This window comes from Oryzias latipes, chromosome 7 (assembly GCF_002234675.1).
Source record: "Oryzias latipes chromosome 7, ASM223467v1".
NCBI lineage: Eukaryota > Metazoa > Chordata > Actinopteri > Beloniformes > Adrianichthyidae > Oryzias > Oryzias latipes.
In genome coordinates, this window is record NC_019865.2 from 4,684,097 (window position 1) to 4,706,862 (window position 22,766).

General features: G+C 40.6%; 3 protein-coding genes across 3 annotated transcripts; 2 read left to right on the top strand and 1 right to left on the bottom strand.

Moving 5' to 3' along the window:
* The first annotated feature begins 1,034 nt into the window (after positions 1 to 1,034).
* Positions 1,035 to 8,218, top strand: LOC111947642. The gene has a single exon (XM_023956388.1). The coding sequence runs from the start codon at positions 1,964 to 1,966 to the stop codon at positions 7,718 to 7,720; it is 5,757 nt and encodes a 1,918-aa protein (XP_023812156.1). The 5' UTR covers positions 1,035 to 1,963; the 3' UTR covers positions 7,721 to 8,218.
* Positions 8,219 to 18,115: 9,897 nt separating this feature from the next.
* Positions 18,116 to 19,120, top strand: mrpl49 (mitochondrial ribosomal protein L49). Its single transcript, XM_004070296.4, has one exon. The coding sequence runs from the start codon at positions 18,177 to 18,179 to the stop codon at positions 18,684 to 18,686; it is 510 nt and encodes a 169-aa protein (XP_004070344.1). The 5' UTR covers positions 18,116 to 18,176; the 3' UTR covers positions 18,687 to 19,120.
* Positions 19,121 to 19,249: 129 nt separating this feature from the next.
* Positions 19,250 to 21,890, bottom strand: haus7 (HAUS augmin like complex subunit 7). The gene is made up of 9 exons (XM_004070297.3): positions 21,780 to 21,890; positions 21,567 to 21,682; positions 21,408 to 21,469; positions 21,264 to 21,325; positions 20,996 to 21,177; positions 20,674 to 20,782; positions 19,718 to 19,927; positions 19,461 to 19,572; positions 19,250 to 19,392 (listed from the first exon to the last, which is right to left on the bottom strand). The coding sequence occupies exons 1-9, from the start codon at positions 21,831 to 21,833 to the stop codon at positions 19,289 to 19,291; spliced, it is 1,011 nt and encodes a 336-aa protein (XP_004070345.1). The 5' UTR covers positions 21,834 to 21,890; the 3' UTR covers positions 19,250 to 19,288.
* Between the last annotated feature and the right edge of the window lie 876 nt (positions 21,891 to 22,766).

The window sequence follows — 22,766 nt, forward strand, 5'->3', positions numbered from 1 at the left end:
GACAGCTATTTTTCCTCCTCCTCTCTTGATGTCTTTCGCTTTCCCCTCAGGGGTCGCTGCAGCAAATCAGTTTCCCCCATCTAACCCTGCCTTCAGCATCTGTCTTCACGTTGTCCTCACTGCATCCATAAACCTCCTCTTTGGTCTGTCTCTAGACCTTTTGCTGGGAGCTCTAGACTCAGACATATTTTATTTTCGTTTTTAAATATACAAAATCACAGATATAAAATCACAGACAAGCAAAACAAACAGTTCAGGTGCTCTTTAGACCATTACAAAACAGAATGAATGAAAAAATACAAGTAAATAAATAATTGCCAGTTACATTCTATTCAATATTTATTTACAGGCTGTCCAAATAGGACATAAAGAGAAGACAGAAATATGCAGTCTCAATACAGAGCTAAATAATTTGGACTTTCTGTAAGTGATTTGGAAATGGTGTCCAGAGTTTATTGTGAACATTGACTGAGGCAGTCCTGACGTGGCGAATTTTTTCCATGTGGATGAGAGATAGCATGTCAGTGAGCCACTCTGTAAAATAGGGAGAGGCCGTAGATTTCCACTCTCGCAAAATTTGTCTATTTGCAGTCATCAACCCAAGTTCTAGTGGCTGCTGCACTACAGTCGGGATATTTCTTGTAGGTATGCAGCCAAAAATGCCAAGCTCTGCATTGGGTGTAATAGAGCAACCACAAGCTTTGGAATACCAGTCAAATATTCTGTTCCAAAAGCCAGCCAATGAGGGAAAGAAAAAGACCAAAAAGCATGAGCCAATGTGCCTTCAGATATTTTACATTTATCACAAATGGGAGTAATTGAAGGATATATTTTGTGCAAACGTACTTTGGAGTAGTGGAGCCGATGGATGATTTTAAATGGTATCAGTTGGTGTCTGCTGTTAATAAAGCAACAGTGAATCTTGGATAAACACTTTTCCCACATTGATTCTGATATTTCTATGCCCAACTCTTCGCTCCAAGCATCTTTCATTTTTGTCGATTTCACCCTGCTGCCACCAAATAAATGCACTATTCTAGAAAACAAATGTCTGGAGCCAGGGGGACTTTTGAAAATGTCATAGAGATCATGTTCAGCTGGAAGATCTTGAAATAGTTTAATTTTGGACTGCAAGTAATGTATAATTTGTAAGTACCTATAGAAATGTGAATTGGTAAAGTTAAAGTTTTGTTTAAGTTGATTAAATGATGCAAATTAGTTATCTATGTATAAATCTTCAAGTTTAGTCAAACCTCTCTCATTCCATTCCTGATACAATTTGTCATCCCAAGGAGGCAAGAAAGAGTGATTATGGCTGTTCTGTTATGAGTAAAAGTTATGGTGTTTAATGAATGTTTTAAATCTTCTTATAATGGACTGATTATTTTGAGCGTGTTTTTGGAGACCTCTAGCGATCGCGCCGGGCATCGTTGTTCAGCCCACTTGTTTGAAAAAATCTTTATTGAAAAGTGCACGTGCAGAAGCAGAAAGAACCCGCTAGCATGCATGCACTTCGTTGTGTCAGGGGAAGGACTTTGCTGCATTCGTTTCAAGTGAGAGGTTGCATCGCCAGTACGTGCTTAAAATTTAATTTTGGAACATTTGATTTTCTATAAAAGAAACATGTTTATCAGTCTATTATTTTTGGAGTTTGTAAAATTATGATGCAATGCTATGCATACATATATGCTAATTGTATTGACCATTTGCTTTCAGTTTTACCCTTTTAAGTATCATTAAACCTGCTGACAACGTTCGACGGTCTCCAGAGTCGTGATATGAGAAAGGTGTTCAAAGGCTCCTGCATTGGACATGCATGAAACAGCACAGTAAAACGGCGGCATCCGGATGTGACGAAGTCAACATAGTCCAGGTACACTAGAGTGAAGCTGACCACTACTACGCCTCAACGCAACACGGCATACAGCAGTGATCCAGCAGTCGTCACCTAGTCAACTCCACCATGTCCAACAAAGCGTCATCCTTCAAGACACGATCAGAGGCTTCGTGTACCTCCTCCACGGGTTCTGCAGCAGCTAAGGCAAGAGCAAAGGCTGAAGCGGCCAAAGCCCGCCTCAGTTTTGCAGCTAAAGAAATGAATTTGAAAGTGGAAAAAGCCCAAATTGAAGCATCACTTGAAATTCTAAAACAAGAAAAGGATGTAGCTTCAGCCGTAGCTGAAGCAGAGGCATTAGAAGCAGCAGTCGCCTCTCATTCAGAAGTGAGGAGCAACCCATCTTCCTCTGTAACAGCTGAACGCACCAGACAATATGTCATGAGCCAGGCTTCACTTTTAAAGGAAGAAGGGGACACTGCTCGTCAGCCAACACAAGATGAAAATGCACCTCGAGGTAAGCCAGATCCCACCAGCAACCAGTCATTACACATGACAAGAGAGAAGGATTCACATCAAATTCAAGTTGGCCTTCCAAATTATGCTGACCATGTGCCAAACTCACCAGTCCCTGCTCCTTTTTCCCATGGCAATAAAAGTTACAGTCCCCACCGTTCAAATCGACCACCTTCACCTGGCTTCTATGGCACAAATCCCCCTCATCAAAAATCCAGAAACTCTAATGAAAGCGATTTCATTAAATACTTTGCACGTCGCGAAATAGTGGCATCAGGACTGCTCCAGTTCAATGATGAACCCCAAAGTTTCAGAGCTTGGAAACGCTCATTTGTAAACGCAATAAATGGGTTAGACCTCACAGCAAGTGAGGAGATGGACTTGATGTTAAAGTGGCTCGGCAAAGAATCTGCTGAACACGCAGAGCGAATCAGAGCTATACACATTAACAATCCAGTGGATGGTCTCAACATGATATGGGACAGACTTGAACGATGTTATGGCTCAGCCGAAGTGATTGAAGATGCACTTTTCAAAAGAATTGACACGTTTCCCAAAATTACATCTAAAGACTACACAAAACTTAGAAAGTTTAGTGACCTGCTGATGGAAATGCAGAGTGCTAAGGCGGAAGGAGACCTCCCTGGTCTTGCCTTTTTAGATACAGCGAGAGGGGTGAATCCTATTGTGCAAAAACTCCCTTTCAACCTGCAAGAGAGGTGGATTTCAGTAGGAGCTAGCTACAAGCGGGAAAGAGGTGTATCCTTTCCTCCATTTCATGTTTTTGTGGACTTTGTCACTCAGGAAGCTAACTCGAGAAATGATCCCAGCTTTAACTTTACATTAACCCAAGATGCAGTAAAATCAGACAAACCACCTTGGAAGGGAAACAGACAAAGAGAAATATCAGTACAGAAAACAACAGCTGTCCCTCACTTTACCTCAAACTCACAAAGATATGCAGACCGACATTTTGACATTGAGAAACTTTGCCCTATTCATAAGAAGCCCCACCCTCTTTCCAAATGCAGAGCGTTCCACATGAAAACACTGGAGGAGAGAAAGACGTTTTTAAGAGAGAACAATATATGCTTCAAATGCTGTGCTTCCTCGTCACACGTTGCTAAGAACTGTGAAGCGAAGGTGCAGTGTTCTGAGTGCAACAACGAGAAACACTGCACTGCTCTCCATGCAGGACCAGCACCCTGGTTGAAAGAAACTGAACCTGCAGCAGAGCACGGCGGGGAGCTGGACTCCGCTCAACTGGAAGAAATTTCTTCCAAATGCACACAGGTTTGTGGGGCAAATGAAGCAGGGAGATCATGCTCTAAAATCTGTCTTGTCAAAGTGTATCCGGCAGGAAACCCAGAACGAGCAATAAGGCTCTATGCCATTCACGATGAACAAAGTAACAGATCGTTAGTGCGGCCAGAGTTTTTTGAGTTGTTTAATGACCGTGGCCCCAGTTCTCCTTACTCACTTAAGACATGTGCAGGTACAAAGGAGATAATGGGCAGGAGAGCTACAGGTTATGTTGTGGCAGCCGTAGACGGTTCAGTCCACATCCCGCTACCTACTCTCATTGAATGCAAAAACATCCCAAATGACAGAGACGAAATACCCACGCCCAGCGCAGCCATGCACCACAACCACCTTAAGTCAGTAGCCCATCTAATCCCCGAACTTGACGTTAATGCCCCCATTCTGATGCTTCTTGGACGGGATGCCATTAGAGTCCACAAAGTATGCAAACAGATAAGTGGCCCTAACAACGCACCTTATGCACAAAAATTAGATCTGGGATGGGTCATTGTGGGAAATGTGTGCTTAGGCGATGTCCACAAAACTCTTGCGGTAAAGACTTTGTTCACAAACGCAACTGAGAAGGGCCGCCCCACAATGTTCGAACCATGTCCCAACGTTCTCAATATAAAAGAAAGACAATGTGAAATACAAGTTCCGTTCAACTTCACTTCCCAGTTTGCAGACGGTGCCTGTGAAATTGATCATCTTGGATGCAATGTGTTCAAACATACCAAGTATGACAATTACCTCTCACCTTCCATTCAGGATAATGCTTTCTTAAAAATAATGGAAGAAGGACTAAAAAAAGATGCAGACAACAGCTGGACAGCCCCATTACCGTTCAAATTGCAGCGCCAAAGGCTACCTAACAATAGATCACAGGCCTTTAACCGCCTAATGTCGTTAGTCCGCAACTTTGAAAAGAGAAAGGAAATGAAAGAACATTTCATCACCTTTATGGACAAACTATTCGAAAACAAACATGCAGAAATTGCCCCCCCACTAGCAGACGGAGAAGAATGTTGGTATTTACCACTTTTTGGTGTCTACCACCCTCGTAAGCCTAAACAGATTAGGGTCGTCTTTGACAGCAGCGCCAAGTATGAAGGTGTTTCGCTGAACGATGTGTTACTAACAGGCCCAGACCTTAATAACTCATTGTTAGGCGTTTTAATGCGTTTCAGAAAAGAAGCTGTTGCATTCACAGCAGACATCGAACAGATGTTTTACTGTTTTAATGTGCGAGAGCAAGACAGAAACTACTTGCGGTTCTTGTGGTTTCGCGACAATGATCTTTCCAAAGACCTCATTGAGTGTAGGATGAGGGTCCATGTCTTTGGGAATAGCCCATCGCCAGCAGTGGCTATATACGGCTTACATCAGTCCGTTTTACAAAACGAGCCAGACTGTGATCCAGATGTCAAACAGTTTGTCACGCGTGACTTCTACGTGGATGATGGACTTCAATCCCTACCCACTGTCGAAATGGCTGTATCTCTACTTCAAAGAACTCGTGATACCCTCGCAGACTCAAATCTACGACTGCATAAGATAGCAGCTAACAGAAAGGAAGTGTTGGAAGCATTCCCTTCACAAGATCATGCTAAAGATCTGAAAGATCTAGACTTTGACAAAGATGTAGTCCCTATCCAACGCAGCCTTGGTCTTCTTTGGGACTTAAGCAAAGACTGCTTCACCTTTAGAGTGTCAGACGAAGCAAAGCCTTTTACTAGGCGAGGCGTTTTGTCAACAATCAACAGCCTATATGATCCGCTAGGCTTTGTGGCACCTGTCACTGTACAGGGAAAGTTTATCCTCCGCAAATTCACGGTGAATAGTGGTGACTGGGATGCTCAATTGCCCCCAGAAATGGAAGAGTCTTGGTCTCTCTGGAAAGATTCGCTCAAGGAACTGTCTAACCTTACTGTTCCTAGAGTATACACAGACATTTCTCCCTCAAAGGCCACAAAAAAGGAGTTGTGTGTTTTTTCGGATGCGTCAACTAAGGCCATAGCTGCAGTAGCCTATTTAAGGGTAACAGATGCAGAAGGGAACTGCCAAGTAGGTTTTGTTATGGGCAAAGCAAAGCTAACACCACGACCAGACCAGACTATACCAAGACTTGAACTAAGTGCGGCCGTGTTAGCAGTGGAGCTTGCAGACCTCATCTCAGTTGAACTCGACATTGAACTAGACTACACTACATTCTATACAGATAGTAAAGTAGTTCTAGGTTATATCTACAACGAGACTAGAAGATTCTATGTCTACGTCAGTAATCGTGTCTCCAGAATTCACAAATCCTCTCATCCAAATCAGTGGCGTTATGTAGCCAGCAGTCAGAATCCTGCAGATCACGCCACGCGTTCTCTTTCTGCATACCAACTGCCCCTTTGCAACTGGTTCACTGGCCCTGACTTCTTGCTCCATCATTTAAGTCCTCCAGACGACTCTTATGACCTTGTAGAGCCTAGCATGGACTCAGAGGTACGACCCCAGGTGACTGCACTGAAAACTACAGCCACATCCAAGCAACTCGGATCTAACAGATTTACAAAGTTTTCCACCTGGAAGTCTCTCACACGTGCTATCACACGTCTCATACACACAATTTGTAATTTCAAGTATTCACCAAACAAAGACAACCACTGCCGTGGGTGGCACTATTGCAAGACAGGACTCGTTGTTGACGAGTATGATCAAGCTCAAAACATCATCATTCAAGCAGTGCAACAGGATGTTTACGAACAGGAAATCAAATGTATACGGAAACAAGAGGAACTACCCAAAACCAGTCCTCTCAAAAACCTGGACCCCTATTTGGATGAAAAGGAGCTTCTCAGAGTAGGTGGTCGTATCAGTAACTCAAGTCTAAGTCAAGCTGAAAAGAACCCACTCATTGTCCCTGGCCACCATCATGTTGCAACTCTCCTCATAATGTATTTTCATGAGAAGACTCATCACCAAGGCCGCCTATTCACAGAGGGAGCTGTTCGTTCTGCTGGATGGTGGATAGTGGGTGGCAAAAGAAAGGTGAGCTCAGTAATCCATCACTGCATAACTTGCAAAAGACTCCGTGGCCCACTGAGCACACAAAAAATGGCAAATCTCCCTCCAGATCGCCTCACAACTGACCCTCCATTTACAAATGTAGGTTTAGATGTGTTCGGCCCATGGCTTGTGTCTTCCAGACGCACAAGAGGAAGTGTCAACCAAAACAAAAGATGGGCTGTCATATTCACCTGCTTAAGCGTTAGAGCAGTTCACATCGAAGTAATAGATTCACTTGACACATCCAGCTTCATTAATGCATTCAGGCGATTCATGGCCACGAGGGGACCCGTGAAAAGCATTCGCTCAGATCGTGGCACTAACTTTGTCAGTGCATGTAGAGAGCTCAAATTTCCCTCAAACCTTGACGACACAGCTGTACTCACTTACCTGAAGGAACATGGATGCACATGGACATTTAACCCTCCACATGCTTCCCATTTCGGTGGATCATGGGAAAGAATGATTGGACTAGCCAGGAGAATATTGGACTCTATGTTTTTTCAGCTCAAGACCACTAAACTCACTCATGATGTCCTTGTCACCTTTATGGCAGAGGTGGCAGCCATTATCAACTGCACACCTCTTGTCCCAGTTTCATCAGACCCAAACGACCCTTTCGTCTTGACCCCAGCCACTCTTCTAACTCAAAAGGAGACCTCTCTTCAAGCCCCAGCTGGAAACTTCACAGCATCAGACCTTTACAAGCATCAGTGGCGCCAGGTCCAACACTTGTCAAATTTGTTTTGGGACAAGTGGAAGAAAGAGTTTCTTCATACTCTTCAACCTCGTCGCAAGTGGCAGAATACCCAACCTAACATGAGTGTAGGAAGTGTTGTTGTGCTCAAAGACTGTCAAGTACCAAGAAACGAATGGCCTCTTGGACTCATAACTCATGTGTTCCCGAGCAAAGATGGCAAAATACGTTCTGTAGAAGTTAAAATTGCCAAATCAGATGGTACAAGGTGCTTTACTAGACCTATTTCTGAGGTCGTCCTTTTGGTTCCCTCATAAGATGTACTTGTTATTTTCTAATCCTGAAAAGTGGCATTTACTCATGCCAGGCGGGGAGTGTTCTGTTATGAGTAAAAGTTATGGTGTTTAATGAATGTTTTAAATCTTCTTATAATGGACTGATTATTTTGAGCGTGTTTTTGGAGACCTCTAGCGATCGCGCCGGGCATCGTTGTTCAGCCCACTTGTTTGAAAAAATCTTTGTTGAAAAGTGCACGTGCAGAAGCAGAAAGAACCCGCTAGCATGCATGCACTTCGTTGTGTCAGGGGAAGGACTTTGCTGCATTCGTTTCAAGTGAGAGGTTGCATCGCCAGTACGTGCTTAAAATTTAATTTTGGAACATTTGATTTTCTATAAAAGAAACATGTTTATCAGTCTATTATTTTTGGAGTTTGTAAAATTATGATGCAATGCTATGCATACATATATGCTAATTGTATTGACCATTTGCTTTCAGTTTTACCCTTTTAAGTATCATTAAACCTGCTGACAACGTTCGACGGTCTCCAGAGTCGTGATATGAGAAAGGTGTTCAAAGGCTCCTGCATTGGACATGCATGAAACAGCACAATGGCATATTGGAGCGGAGTGGTGGGACCAATGGTGTCTGGCGATCCCTGCTGCCAAAACATCAATCCTCTGATATTAGCAGCCCAGTAATGTTTGAATTCCGGTAGGCCAAGACCTCCTTCCAACTTGGATTTTTGTAAATGTGACTTTGAGGTTCGAGCATTTTTATTATTCCAGATATAAGAAGTGATTATTGAGTCTAACTCCTTAAAGAAGGAGGCTGTGAGGTAAATAGGGAGATTCTGGCATAGATACAAGAATCTAGGCAGAAAAAACATTTTTAAAGAGTTTATTCGGCCGATCATGGATTAAGCAAGAGTCTTCCAAGACTCAATATTCTGCTTTAATTTTGATACAAATTTTGTGAAATTCAAGGTAAAGATTAATTTAGGGTCTTTAGGAATAGTCAGGCCCAGGTAAGTGAAATGGTCACAGGCTATTTTAAAAGGAACATTTTAAAAGGAACATTTTGAGGAAAGATGTAATCAAATCAATAAGGAGGGGCACAGACTCCCTAGCATTCCGCAAGTATAACAATACATCGTCTGCATACAAGCTAATAACAGTTTCTGTTCCTCTGACCAGAAGGCCCTGGATATGTGGATGTGTTCTTATTTTAATAGCAAGAGGTTCCAAAGCTAAGGCGAACAGGGCAGGAGAAAGAGGGTAGCCCTGCTGGACAGAACACTGTAACGGAAATGGTGGTGATCTCTCCTCATTAGTCAGGATTGAACACAACAGACCTGCATATATTAGTTTCACCCAAGATATGAACATTTTACCAAACCCAAACCCTCACAGCGATTCAAACAGGTAAAGCCATTCAACCTGGTCGAAGGCTTTATGCGCATCAAGACTCAAAACCGCAGCTTCATCAGAGTCAATGTGATCGGCATAGATGGTGTTTATTATTATTATTATTATTATTATTATTATTATTATTTATGGTCTTATTATTGATTTATTATTGTTATTTATTATTATCAACTTATTATCTGTTTATTGTTATTATTTATTATTATTATTGACTTATTACTGCTTTATTATTAACTTATTATTGACTTATTGTTGGGCTTTTCTAAATAATTTAAATTACATGTCAAAGTATTCTAAAACTTCTTTATGTTTAGAAATTGTTTTTAAAAATTCTTTGTAATAATTTTTTAATTTGTAAGAAGTCCTGCAACTATGCATTTTTCATCAAAGTTTGAGCTTTTAAGGTTGACTGTTTCTCTTATTTAACAGCAACAAATGCTGTGTCTATAATATTCAACAGTTGGAAACCAGGTTTTTTTTTACCAGGATTTATCATTTAAGACTCACATATCGCAGGCAAGTAAAACTGCATTTAAAAAAAATACTGCATTAGCTAAGGTCAGAAATATTCTATCTGAAAGTGATGCTGAAAAACTCATTGTTACATTTGGGCTGGATTACTGTAACTCTTTGTAAGCAGTGTGTCCTAAGAGTTCCTTAAGAAGTCTCCAGCTTGTTCAAAATGCAGCAGCTAGATTGTTAGCAGGAACTAACAGAAGACATCACATCACTCCTGTGTTGGTTTCACTTCACTGGCTGCCAGTTGATTCTAGAATCAAGTTCAAAATCCTCCTGCTAACCGACAGTGGTGGAAAAAGTTGTTGGTACCCCTCAGTTAAAGAAAGAAAGTCCACAAAGCTCACTGAAATGACTTGAAACGTTCAAAAGTAACAATAAATTAAAATTTATTGAAAATTCAATAATCATATCAGCCATTACTTTTAAGGAACCAGGGGGCGGGAACAAATTACACCTGTTTTAAAATCGCTTCATTGGCTCCCTGTGTGTTTCAGAATTGATTTTAAGATGTTTTAATGGTCTTGGGCCGTCCTATTTATGTGATTTACTTTTAAAGTATGAGTCCTCGCTGAACCTGAGGCCCTCTGGTGCTGGACTTTCAGTTGTCCCTGAGATGAGGGCAAAAACTTTCGGAGAGGCTTCGTTCTGCGATGTGGATCAGCCTGTTGCAGCCTGTTGTGTTTTTTTGTTTGTTTTTGTTTTAAATGTTAAAGCACTTCGGGTTGCGCAATATTTGAGAAGCGCTTTTTTATAACTAAAGTTTGAATTGATTTGATTTGATTTGAAAAATGTCATCATTAAACTTTACTGATTTATGATTAAATCACACATTTTATCATTCAGAAGTACCACAAATATTTTTAAAGAACTTCTGGATTCTGTTTTTTAAAACAATAATTCTCCTACACTAGTATAAGGCCTTACATGGAATGGCCCCATCCTATAGTAAAGACCTCATAGTCCCTTACCCCCCAAACAGAACACTTTACTCACAAAATGCAGGTCTGCTTGTGGTTCCTAGAATTTGTAAAGGCACAGTTGGAGGTAGAGCCTTTAGTTATCAAGCTCCTGTTTTATGGAATAAACTCTCAGCTCATGTAAGAGAGGCCGACACAGTTTTACATTCAAAGTTAGGCTTAAAAGACAAGCTAATTCTTCTCTATGAGTTCTGGTACATCGGCTGTCCAGGGTTGTCCGTGGGCAGGGATGCCCAGTTTAGTTTAGGCTTTTTAGTTAGTTTAGTTTAAATTTTTTTATTGAATTCTATGTATTCATGGTCCTTTTGATATGATGTTTTCTTTACAATTACCGGTACAAAGCCCATTGAGACGACTGTCGCTGTGATTTTGGGCTATACAAATAAAATTGAATTGAATTGAAAACATCAAAGTTTTCTTTTCTTCTTTTTTTTATTGTTTTAACATTTTTTCTGCAGACTTTTTACAACTTTTAAAGCCTTTTTTTATTTACTCTGGCTGCAGTTTTTGTTCCTTTTTTATCTGAATCTTATTTTATTTTTATTGTTTTGCCTCTTGGTCAAATGACCGAAATTTACTGCAGTTTTTTTGCATTTGATTGAGATTTTTCTTTTTTGGAGGTTTGTCCAGAACAAATAAAACTAAAAGGTTTTCACATCTTTAATTATCTCTTTAAAAGGCATAAAATAATAATCAAAAAATTGATTCTGCAACAACCGTTTTTATAGCGTTTAGCCAAAAAGTGAATCATGTCAGAATATTGGGATTTTAGACATTTTTAGCACATTGAACAAAACTGTAGAACCTCTGAATTTGTGGTTGAAATAACATTTATTCTCGTCCTGAGTGCATTTGTGAATTACTTCAACTTCAAAAAACAATTCTTGAAGGTCAAGCTTTGGTGCTGCTGCAGAAACATAGATCAGTTAGGGCTGGGAGAAGAAAACACCTTTCAAAAAAATCAAAAACACTGCACAGAGTTAAAGCACAAATCAATAAGATCCCTAAAATAAATTTATCAAGATCACCAAAAAAACAGCTAACAGAGGATGAAAGTGAAATCACAAATCTTTTTCCTGCACCAACATGTCCATTGAAATCTGCACCAATGACAACTCTCTCCCTGCTAGGGATGCTCATCATCACTTTATCATGGTCCAACCAGAATTTCTCCATCCGCTCACATCCTACCTGTGGGGTGTACCCACTAACAACATTAAACATCCCACCTTCCATATCTATCTTCAGACTCATCACTCTATCAGACACTCTGTTTTACCTGCACAGGTGAACTGCAAAGGTGGTGGTCATTGTTAACCCGGGCCTCACCTGATCTGCTATGGATATCATAGGATCTGATTTGCATGTTTGGTTTGGCAAAGATTTTTATCGGATGCTCTTTCTAACACAACTCTTTGTATATATCTGCGCTTGGGACCGGCACAATGAGACCCTGGCTTGGACCCACCTCATGGCTACATTCTCCTCCTCTTCCACTTTTTGGATTTCTCCTTCATCCTAATATAATTATTCGTGATGTCAGTTTGCCCAACCAATCATGATGCCCTCATGGTTTTAACATCACAGATTATTTAAAATGCTTGATCAGGATCCCTTCTACAGGACCTGAAAGCAAATGGATTTAGTTTTGACCAAATTTATCTGATTCTCTTTAACTTCACTTCAGTTGATTGTAATCCTATGAAAACACTTTTTAAAGTTTCCAAAGACCAGAAAGTCTTTGGACATGTTTTGTCAGGTACATTTGATTATGTCACCCTGTGGTGTACAGCTGGATCATTCAGCTGGAGAACTCATGTCTCTGCATTCAAATAAAAACAAACACATTTACAGACCTTATCGATTCCTTCTGGAGACAATCAGAGAAAACACAAATAACATTTCTGTTAACATCAGTTCGAGTCCAAGTGCAGCAGGTCAACAAAACAGTGACAGATTTAGCCAAGAATCTCCATGATGATGCACAGACTTCTCACACATTTCAGATTTCTCCTTCATCCCAATAAACTGGTTTGTGATGTCAGTTTGTCTAACCAATCATGACACCCGTTTTTAACAATACTTATGCATAAAATATACAATCAGCGGTTATCTTGACTGGGAAATTTTACATGTAACAAAAATTTTGTTCCAGAAATAAATATGAGTGGACTATTTTTCTATGAAACTACAATCATTCTAAATTCATTGCCTTTGTTAAAGACCCACTCTACGACCCACTCTACGACCCACTCTATGACGCATATATATATATATATATATATATATATATATATATATATATATATATATATATATATATATATAACTTATCCAATTCTGCCAACTTAAAACTTAAATGAATTATTTCTGTTGGTAACAAGTAATTCAGTTAAATTTATTCAACCTAATTTCTCACGTCTATAAAACTCAATAGTTGTTAATACAACTCAAATTTATATATTTATTTAACTATATGTCATATTACTCCAATTCAAGTAATCTTTTTTCCATCGTAATGAATTATAATTCCTGAACTCTCATGTGTCTAAGTTTGAGCAGATCCTCATTTTTATAACAATAAAAAGAACAAAACAGTAAACTGTTAATGCGTTCATTCATTTAGGAATTTTCCAACATTACCAATATTTTTACTGACTGTAGGGGTGCTCTATAAACTCATAATCCTCTTCCTCCCTCTCCCTGATGGTGCAGAGACCTGAACAAAGTAGGACAAAATAACTCTGCAAAACATGGTGAAACACAGTAAAACTGCTAAACAACTAAACACATTTGGTCAATTACCCACACTTAAACCCAAATCCGTCCAGATAGGCAAAGGGAAAAATATCCAACAATCCCTGGTGGTGCCGATCTAACAGCAGCACCAAAGTTACACCTACTTAATTGAATTAATTTGAATGAAAGCCAAATAACTGTATGAAAACTAAGTGTTATTTTTAAACTGACTTAACAAAAAAAAAAAAAAAAAAGATTTTTAATTATCTTAACTGAAGCAAATAATTAAGTTAGATCAAAGTAAAAAAGTTGATTTTTCCAACATCCATATGTGGTCTTATCACCCTCTCATGGTGGAAAAATTATTATCTGAGCTTCTTCATCCACTAAATCATCTTCAAATGGACACGGCATGCTGCTTCACCTCTCTGAAAACAAAGTAACCTTCAACTAAACCTGCTGCAGACCAGGTTATGTTCAGAGCATGAGTTGCCATGGCAACTTGACCTAGCCTGAAACATACCTCCATTTCTGGAACCGAAAGCTGAGGTTATCAACTGCCTTAGCCTCAAAGTTACCGTGGGAGCTAGCATAACCTGCTTTCTGGAATACCCCCCAGGTATGGATATATAACACTCTTTAATGCAGGCAGAGTGGCACAAACATTACTTACAATTGTTCTCCAATCATCAAGAAACCACATGCGTGTTTGTAGTGAACAGATTTGCTAGACAAATAGAGCTGAGTCATCCATGAAGCAGTGAAAATGTATGCTAAATTTGCAGAAGATATTACCAAGAGGTAGGAGGTAAGTGATGAAAGAAGAAGGCCAAGGACAGAATCTTGGGGTACACCAGAAGAAACAGATGAGGCCTGGGATTTTAATTTCAGTGCCATGTCAAGGACAAACACCAGACTGACAAGGTTCAAGAAGATTATTCTGCTTTAAATGAAAGTTTGCTCCAATAGTATTGGCTCAAGTTGGCTCTAAAGTCTTCCTGTGCTGTTCAGGTCACCTGGACGGGGGATGTGGTTTGGTTCAGATATTTGTAGGTTGGTAGACGGTGCAGAGCTGTGAAGAAAAAAAACAGAAATGGTAAATGGCCTTCACTTATGTGGCACTGCACTACCTTCTTAAAAGGCCCTAAGTCTTTTCCAGTCACAGTCCCATTCACCCACTGATGGAGGCTCCGCTGCCGAACACTGGCAGAAGTCATTAAATAATATAAAGTCTGGTCTTTGTGTGTTTGCTTTCACTGATGACCCACCTAACAGTGCAGTTTTGAAATCCCATAGCCGTGATTAAGATGTTGATGATGACGGTGAAGAAGACGAAGATGGTAGCAGTGTTGCTCGGACGGTCCAGTTTTAAGTGCTTGTCCTCTCATGTGTCTAAGTTTGAGCAGATCCTCATTTTTATAACAATAAAAAGAACAAAACAGTAAACTGTTAATGCGTTCATTCATTTAGGAATTTTCCAACATTACCAATATTTTTACTGACTGTAGGGGTGCTCTATAAACTCATAATCCTCTTCCTCCCTCTCCCTGATGGTGCAGAGACCTGAACAAAGTAGGACAAAATAACTCTGCAAAACATGGTGAAACACAGTAAAACTGCTAAACAACTAAACACATTTGGTCAATTACCCACACTTAAACCCAAATCCGTCCAGATAGGCAAAGGGAAAAATATCCAACAATCCCTGGTGGTGCCGATCTAACAGCAGCACCAAAGTTACACCTACTTAATTGAATTAATTTGAATGAAAGCCAAATAACTGTATGAAAACTAAGTGTTATTTTTAAACTGACTTAACAAAAAAAAAAAAAAAAAGATTTTTAATTATCTTAACTGAAGCAAATAATTAAGTTAGATCAAAGTAAAAAAGTTGATTTTTCCAACATCCATATGTGGTCTTATCACCCTCTCATGGTGGAAAAAGTATTATCTGAGCTTCTTCATCCACTAAATCATCTTCAAATGGACACGGCATGCTGCTTCACCTCTCTGAAAACAAAGTAACCTTCAACTAAACCTGCTGCAGACCAGGTTATGTTCAGAGCATGAGTTGCCATGGCAACTTGACCTAGCCTGAAACATACCTCCATTTCTGGAACCGAAAGCTGAGGTTATCAACTGCCTTAGCCTCAAAGTTACCGTGGGAGCTAGCATAACCTGCTTTCTGGAATACCCCCCAGGTATGGATATATAACACTCTTTAATGCAGGCAGAGTGGCACAAACATTACTTACAATTGTTCTCCAATCATCAAGAAACCACATGCGTGTTTGTAGTGAACAGATTTGCTAGACAAATAGAGCTGAGTCATCCATGAAGCAGTGAAAATGTATGCTAAATTTGCAGAAGATATTACCAAGAGGTAGGAGGTAAGTGATGAAAGAAGAAGGCCAAGGACAGAATCTTGGGGTACACCAGAAGAAACAGATGAGGCCTGGGATTTTAATTTCAGTGCCATGTCAAGGACAAACACCAGACTGACAAGGTTCAAGAAGATTATTCTGCTTTAAATGAAAGTTTGCTCCAATAGTATTGGCTCAAGTTGGCTCTAAAGTCTTCCTGTGCTGTTCAGGTCACCTGGACGGGGGATGTGGTTTGGTTCAGATATTTGTAGGTTGGTAGACGGTGCAGAGCTGTGAAGAAAAAAAACAGAAATGGTAAATGGCCTTCACTTATGTGGCACTGCACTACCTTCTTAAAAGGCCCTAAGTCTTTTCCAGTCACAGTCCCATTCACCCACTGATGGAGGCTCCGCTGCCGAACACTGGCAGAAGTCATTAAATAATATAAAGTCTGGTCTTTGTGTGTTTGCTTTCACTGATGACCCACCTAACAGTGCAGTTTTGAAATCCCATAGCCGTGATTAAGATGTTGATGATGACGGTGAAGAAGACGAAGATGGTAGCAGTGTTGCTCGGACGGTCCAGTTTTAAGTGCTTGTCCTGATCGTTTTTTCCTTAAAGTTCTATTTGACAAGAAAAAAGAAGATGTCAACACAAGTTCTCCGTCACGACACAAACACCAAAGTTTTTGCAGAGTACTTTAGAAAATGTCCTTCTGAAAAAAGTAAACAAACATGCAAAAGCTAATGTAAAGAGAAAACACTCAAACCAAAAGTGAAACATCGTAATCAGCAGGACACAAAGCCGGATGGAGACAAAGCCGGAAAAACTGCAGGATGCATTGCCGAGAAGTATTATTATACATTTAATCCCTAATCTGACCTATTCTGAATGTTTTGAAGACAAAAAAATACACAAACATAGTCCACTATAAAAAATCATTAAAGGATTAAAAAAGAAGAACATTACAGTTTGCACTTGACACCAAATATCAGTCATTTTGGTGTCTAAATGTGATCTAGTATCTGTTTAAATATTTCTGAAATTTCTGGAGATGCTTTGTCAGGTATTTTTGATTACATTCCCCTGTGGTGTACAACAAAATAATTCATCACAGATAGGAGTGTAAAGATTCATTTTAACAACGATTTGATTCACATCATAATTAGTGATTACCGATTCAATTCACTTTCGACATCGGTTCATTTTTAATCATCTGATTCCCTGACCTTAAATGGATCCTGGACAGGTGAGGTTTTTCATATTCCTTGCATTTCTTCAAGATAATCAAGTGTAAATTAAACATGTGTACAAACAAACAAGTATACAAGAAATAGGGACAATGTTCTGTTATTGTTCTGGGTCGATTTGATTCTACTTCAGACAGATCGATCTGGTTAGATCATATGAATAGAAATCTATTCATCGATAAATCAGTACACCCCTAATCACAAGTGTTTCAGAAAACTTGTTCACCTGCATAAAAACAAACACATTAACAGACCATATTGGATCTATTTGTGATACTGTCCGAGAAAATTTTTTTTTATTACCAAGTTCAATTTAAAGTGCACTAGGTCATCGAAACAGTTTCTAATTGAATGTATGGCAGATTTGGAGTTCATAAATCCAACAATATCCATGAAGATGCTCAGACCTCATGCTTGTTAAGTGCCTTTGTCTCTACAGAGCATGCGTGTAAACGCTATGTTCCTCACCTTGACGTCTGCCGTCTTTCTCAGAGCCATTTCTTCCCTGTTCAGCTCGCTCCTTGCAGATATCCTTTTCTATCACGACCTCAAAGGAAACTAAGACTTCCAAAAAGTCACAAAGCTTCTAGTGGATAAGGGCATGACCACCACTTAGCTGTTTGACAGAGTTTTCTTCCTTCTAACTTTGACACTTGCACAGTGTTCTCACACATTTTGGATTACTCCTTCATCCCGATAAAACTTGTGATGTCAGTTTGCCTAACCAATCATCAAACCCCCCATTAAAGCATGGCTTTAACATCCCAGTTTTTAGGATTTTTAAGATGTTTGGAAGTCCTTCTACAGGACCTGAAGGTAAATTACTATGGCCTCTATAGAACATCTGAGACTATAAAAATATAATTGCACAGTTGCTTACCAATTATGCTGTCAGCAGATTAATTGGCTTAAAGCTGTCAAGCATTTTATTGTGTTCCCACATGTAAATAATTTCATGTTTTCTTATATTTTGAGCAACTTTACTTTATAGATTCAATGTGTCATGTATGGTATGCATAGGTACCAGTAAATAAATACATCACATTGTTTGATTTCTAAAGAATTTATTTGTAAATTCTAATACACACACAATTTCGTTTAAATTCACATATAAGGCAAATTAATTTTAAAAAAAATGTTCATTGAAAATAACTTCCGGGTCACTACATAAAACCGGAAGTCCTTCCCTACTTCGACATCGGTCAAGACCTCGCGCTGAACATGTCGAGTCTCGTGCTTCGGGCTGCGAGGCTCCGCGCGGCTCTCGTGCACATCCATGCTGGATCGTCCGCCGCTGGGCTCCGGTTCGCCTCCAGCTCCAGTCCGCAGCAACAAAAACCGGCTCTGATAGAGTCCACGGAGGAGTTTGTGTTCGTGGAAAGGCTCATCCCGCCTTCACGGATCCCGGATCCGCCCAAGCACGCCGGTCCCGCTCCCTCCGGCTGGACCCCCCCGGCGGAGACTCCGCCACCTCTGCCCTACATGATTCGCCGCTCCCGCATGCACAACATCCCGGTGTACACCGACCTGACCCACGGCAACCGTAAGATGACGCTGGTGCGGAAGGTGGAGGGGGACATCTGGGCTCTGGAGAAGGACGTGAAGCAGTTCCTGCAGGAGCTCACGGGGAAGGATATGCCCACGCAGGTCAACGAGGTCACCATGACCCTGAGGATCAAAGGTCACTTTGACCAGGAGCTCAAAAGCTGGCTGAGCAGCAAAGGATTCTGAGTTTAGCCAGGAGGGGGTCAACAGAGGAACTGCTGAGATGCTCCTGGACTTCATACATGTTTGTAACTTGAGTCTGAAGAAATGTCTGTCTGGAAATATACAGAAACTGTAAATTTTGGTGTAAAAACTGAAGCTCCATTATAGATACAAGAACTTATTTGTGGACTTTTCTTTCCTTTGGAGTGCCTCAGGGCTTTGATCTCAGCCCTCTTTGTCTTTGCAGCAGCTGTCGGGTTCAGTATAAATGTCTATGGGTTCAATATGTAAGAAGTTCAACATTTTCTTCTATTATGCATCTCAGTCACCTGCTTCTTAAGCCTAAAAATGAAATTCCAACCACAGTGTAATTATCAAAAACCAGCCTGACTCTAAAAGATTTTTAAAAGTCAGGGATTTGGAGGCATTTTTCTGATCGACATAAATTGATATTAAGCTTAAAATGTCATTTGAGTGTCTTTATTCTGTTAACGTTGGTTGGAGGTGTGAGGGGCTGTAAGCTAGCAGGAAACAGTTCTGAGTTATGGGCGATGATGGGAAGGGGGGGTTCCACACAAACACTTGAGTAACTTAAAAAAAACATTTATTTACAAAGAAGCTGTTATTTACACTTGTTTGTCAGTTTTGTCCGGTGAAGGTGGAGCTTGTTCAGGGGAGATCTGGTAGAGAAGAACTCCAATCCTCCTGTTAAACTCTTTCAGCTGATCCGCTGAGGAGGACAAGACGTCACAAAAGGCCAGAGCAAAGAATCTGACGAGAAAGCTGAATCTGACTTACCCAACGTGAGCTTTTCTCCGTGACTCCAGTAGCGAGGCTGAGTCTGCAGCTGCTTCACCTCCTCCTCCAAACATGCAGAAGCTTCTGGCACTTGGCTCAGCATCTCCAGCTCCTGAGGAAGCCGACAGCACACAGATACTGTGAAGGGAGGGAAGGACCAGGGTGGAGGAGGCTGCATCTCTGGAATCTCCTGTTCCTCTGCAGCTTCCTGATAGACAGTTCCAGGTGAGTCCAGGTAAAGCTGAGTCCCAGTTTACCGTGTTGCAGGCCTGCAGCAGCTGCAGGACCCTCTGGAAGATGTCCGTCCCGGTGCTGAAGCTGGGCGGCTCTCTGCTGCAGTGGGCTTTCAGGTTGCTCTCGTAGACGGGGCAGAAGGTCGTCATCAGCTGCTGCAGGTCACCTGCTGCCAGACGCAGCGAGCTGGCACAGAAAGACGGGCTTTTCTGCTGGCTGTGCAGGAAGTCACACTGCAGGGGGGGGGGTTAAAATGGTAAGAACCTGGACAAACGGCCAGTTCACAAGCTGCACTCAAACGCACCACAGTAACTCACACGTCTGCAGGATAAAAGATTTTTTTGAAACCACGTTTTAAAATAGACAAAAACAACCAAAACAGACTCAATATAGTATGGAAAAAAAGATGACTGAAGCTTTTTAATCTTTAGAGCAAGTTAATAAGGCTTTTAGAAATGTACAAATAAGTCTTTTAGCAATCTCGTTTTTCTCTCTGTATTTTTTGTGTGCAATGGACGATTCTGTTCAACACCTTTAAAGAAACAGATTTTTACAATAAGACAAAAACAAACCTTCACACTTCAAGACAAACATCTTTTTGCCAGAGAAGAGACATTAAAGTTGAGTTGCTGGTTTATAAAGCATCAAAATACAGGATTGACGTCCTCCAGACCCCCCCGGTCGTCTAGATCCAGTCTTTTGCCTTTGATTAGCTCGTATTCAAAAGTTTACATCCACACTGTTGCTTCAAGATTCCTTTCCCTTTATTTTAACTTTGTATACATTTTTTTTTAAAACGCTTCTTTAAATATTTTATGTAAATCTCTTTGAATTTGTCTATGTACATGACATGTGTGCCTTTCCTGACCACATCAAGTGAAAATGTTTGCCTCGTCACAGAGCATTGATCATACTTCAGGCTTTCTTTAACAGTTTCTCTCACATCACGAGCTTTGGTACAAACTGCATGCATGCCCACCTTTGACTGCAGCTGCTCGAGTTCTGACTGAGTTTTCTGCAGGAGAGCAGCCACGTCTCCAGCCTCCTTCCTGGGTTTGTAGGGTGACCTGCTGCTTTTATGTAAAGCCCTGCAAAAACAAGGAGTGAGAAAAAATGCAAAGAAGTAGTCCAGTAAATGTCTTTTTTTTCCCCAACAATTCCAGACATGGACAGACACCGATCTGCAGATCGGAAGCCCTGTAGTCTGGAAGATGCTGAAGAATCGGCAGGATATTTCTGAGTGGGCTCATAAATCTTTGAGCTGCTTCCATGAATGCTGCACGGAGGGGACTCGGACAGACCTGATGTTTACCGGCCAGGGGTTGAGCGCAGGTTCCAGCATCTGTCTGAGGTGTGGCAGATTCTCATCAGCGAAGAGCTCGCTCAGGAGAGCCTCACCGGATCCACAGGGCTTTGCCGTGTCTGAGATTAGGGTTAAAAGCTGCTCCAGGAAGCAAAGCTGCCGCAAAGGACTCGTATTACCCTTAAATACAACACAGACAAGCAAAACCGACAGTTTACCACAAGAGTGCAGATATTAAACAGGAAAATAATCAAGGTGACACTCACTCTGATCAGGTCGAAGTCATCCTTTCTGCAGAGCATCAGCTCTTCCCCAACTGCAGCCATTTCTAATGAACGGGAAAACAGCACAGCTGTAAAACCATCCCTTCATGTGAGGTGAAATTTTAAAGAAAGTTATTTCATTTCCACCTTTGGTCAGAACATCTGGGTTTTTCACTGAAACTGCTTTGCTGACAAAGCTTGGAACGATGCTGTGAAGGAAGCAGCCAAAAAACAAAACATAATTAAAGCTGAACTTCTTTAATCTACTGTGGAAAATGGAGTCCAGAAGCAGAAGGTGGTTTGTACCTGCTGAAGATCCAGGCCAGGATGCTGGAGCGCAGCTCTGAGGGGCTGCAGAGCAGCTGCAACATGGTGTCTGCTTCCCGCAGATCCAGACCCGGGAGCAGGGGGCAGGACGCAGCCTGCAACACAAACACAGCTCTGCACGAAGACTCACTAAAATGATGTCACGTGACCTAGACGTAATAGACGTAATTTTTAAAAAGTTTGTTTTCAAACCTGTAGCGAATCGTAAACACGGCGAGCAAGTAGGTGTGTGGAAGGACCCGCCATTTTCCAAACACGTCTTCTTCTTCGATGCAGCTTTTGTAAACCTCGAGAGGCCCTCTAGTGGCCCGGCATTGTAACTGCACGTAGACTGAGTAACTCAATTACTGTGTCACCACATTAAAAGTAATTATTTTTAAGTGTTGCATATTTGTTTTCTCTTATTTTATTCTATTGCACTTTTATTTATTTTGTCAGGTTAGGTTGAGAAAACTACACACGTTGTAACCTCGTGATCAGTAGAGTGTGGAAGAACCCTGCATAGCCACAACAGCCTGGCATCTTCGACCAATCCTGGTCCACACACTGCTGCAGGATGACATCCCATTCTCCAATCAGTATTCAATGAGCTTCACAGTAGTTAGTTAGGTCAATACCGATTGGTACAACAAGGAAATGTACCATCAAACTCAAATTTTCTCACTATTCACTACTATTTTGTTGATTTTCTTTGTTTTTGTCAACCAATAGAAAAGAGAGTGTTTTACATAAAGGATGAAAAATGAATTCCAGAAGTGAAGGAAATCTCTAGAGGTTCAGGCCTGTGTCTGAACCTTAATATTAAATGCACTGTGTTCTATGTATGACCAAAAGAAAGCCTACCAATGGAGTCTGAGATGAAATAGTAGAGAATTACTCCTTAAAAGGACTAGAAATATTTTTAAAGAATTAATGTAGAAATAAAAAAAAGAAAATAAATGTAACATGGCTGCAAAGAGATTACAATGGAAAGCCTGTCATGTATTTATCAAGCCTACATGACCTTTTAAACTATGAGGAAATAAATGAACTTAATTATAATTAATTACAATCGAAAATTATAAATAATTATAGCTGTTTAAATTGTATGCCGAAGCTACATATTTTCACAGGTTTAAATTCCTACCACTTTCATAATCCCAAAAACTTTGTGAAAAATTTAGAAGCTTTCAGTTTTGG

Bases quoted from the DNA above. Each gene is read 5' to 3' on its own strand.
- LOC111947642 (XM_023956388.1), top strand. From the start codon at position 1,964: ATGTCCAACAAAGCGTCATCCTTCAAGACACGATCAGAGGCTTCGTGT.
- mrpl49 (XM_004070296.4), top strand. From the start codon at position 18,177: ATGTCGAGTCTCGTGCTTCGGGCTGCGAGGCTCCGCGCGGCTCTCGTG.
- haus7 (XM_004070297.3), bottom strand. From the start codon at position 21,833: ATGGCGGGTCCTTCCACACACCTACTTGCTCGCCGTGTTTACGATTCG. The intron at 21,470-21,566 runs GTACAAACCACC...CTTCCTTCACAG, and splicing joins CTGGCCTGGATCTTCAGCAG to CATCGTTCCAAGCTTTGTCA. The intron at 19,393-19,460 runs GTAAGTCAGATT...TGTCCTCCTCAG, and splicing joins CGGAGAAAAGCTCACGTTGG to CGGATCAGCTGAAAGAGTTT.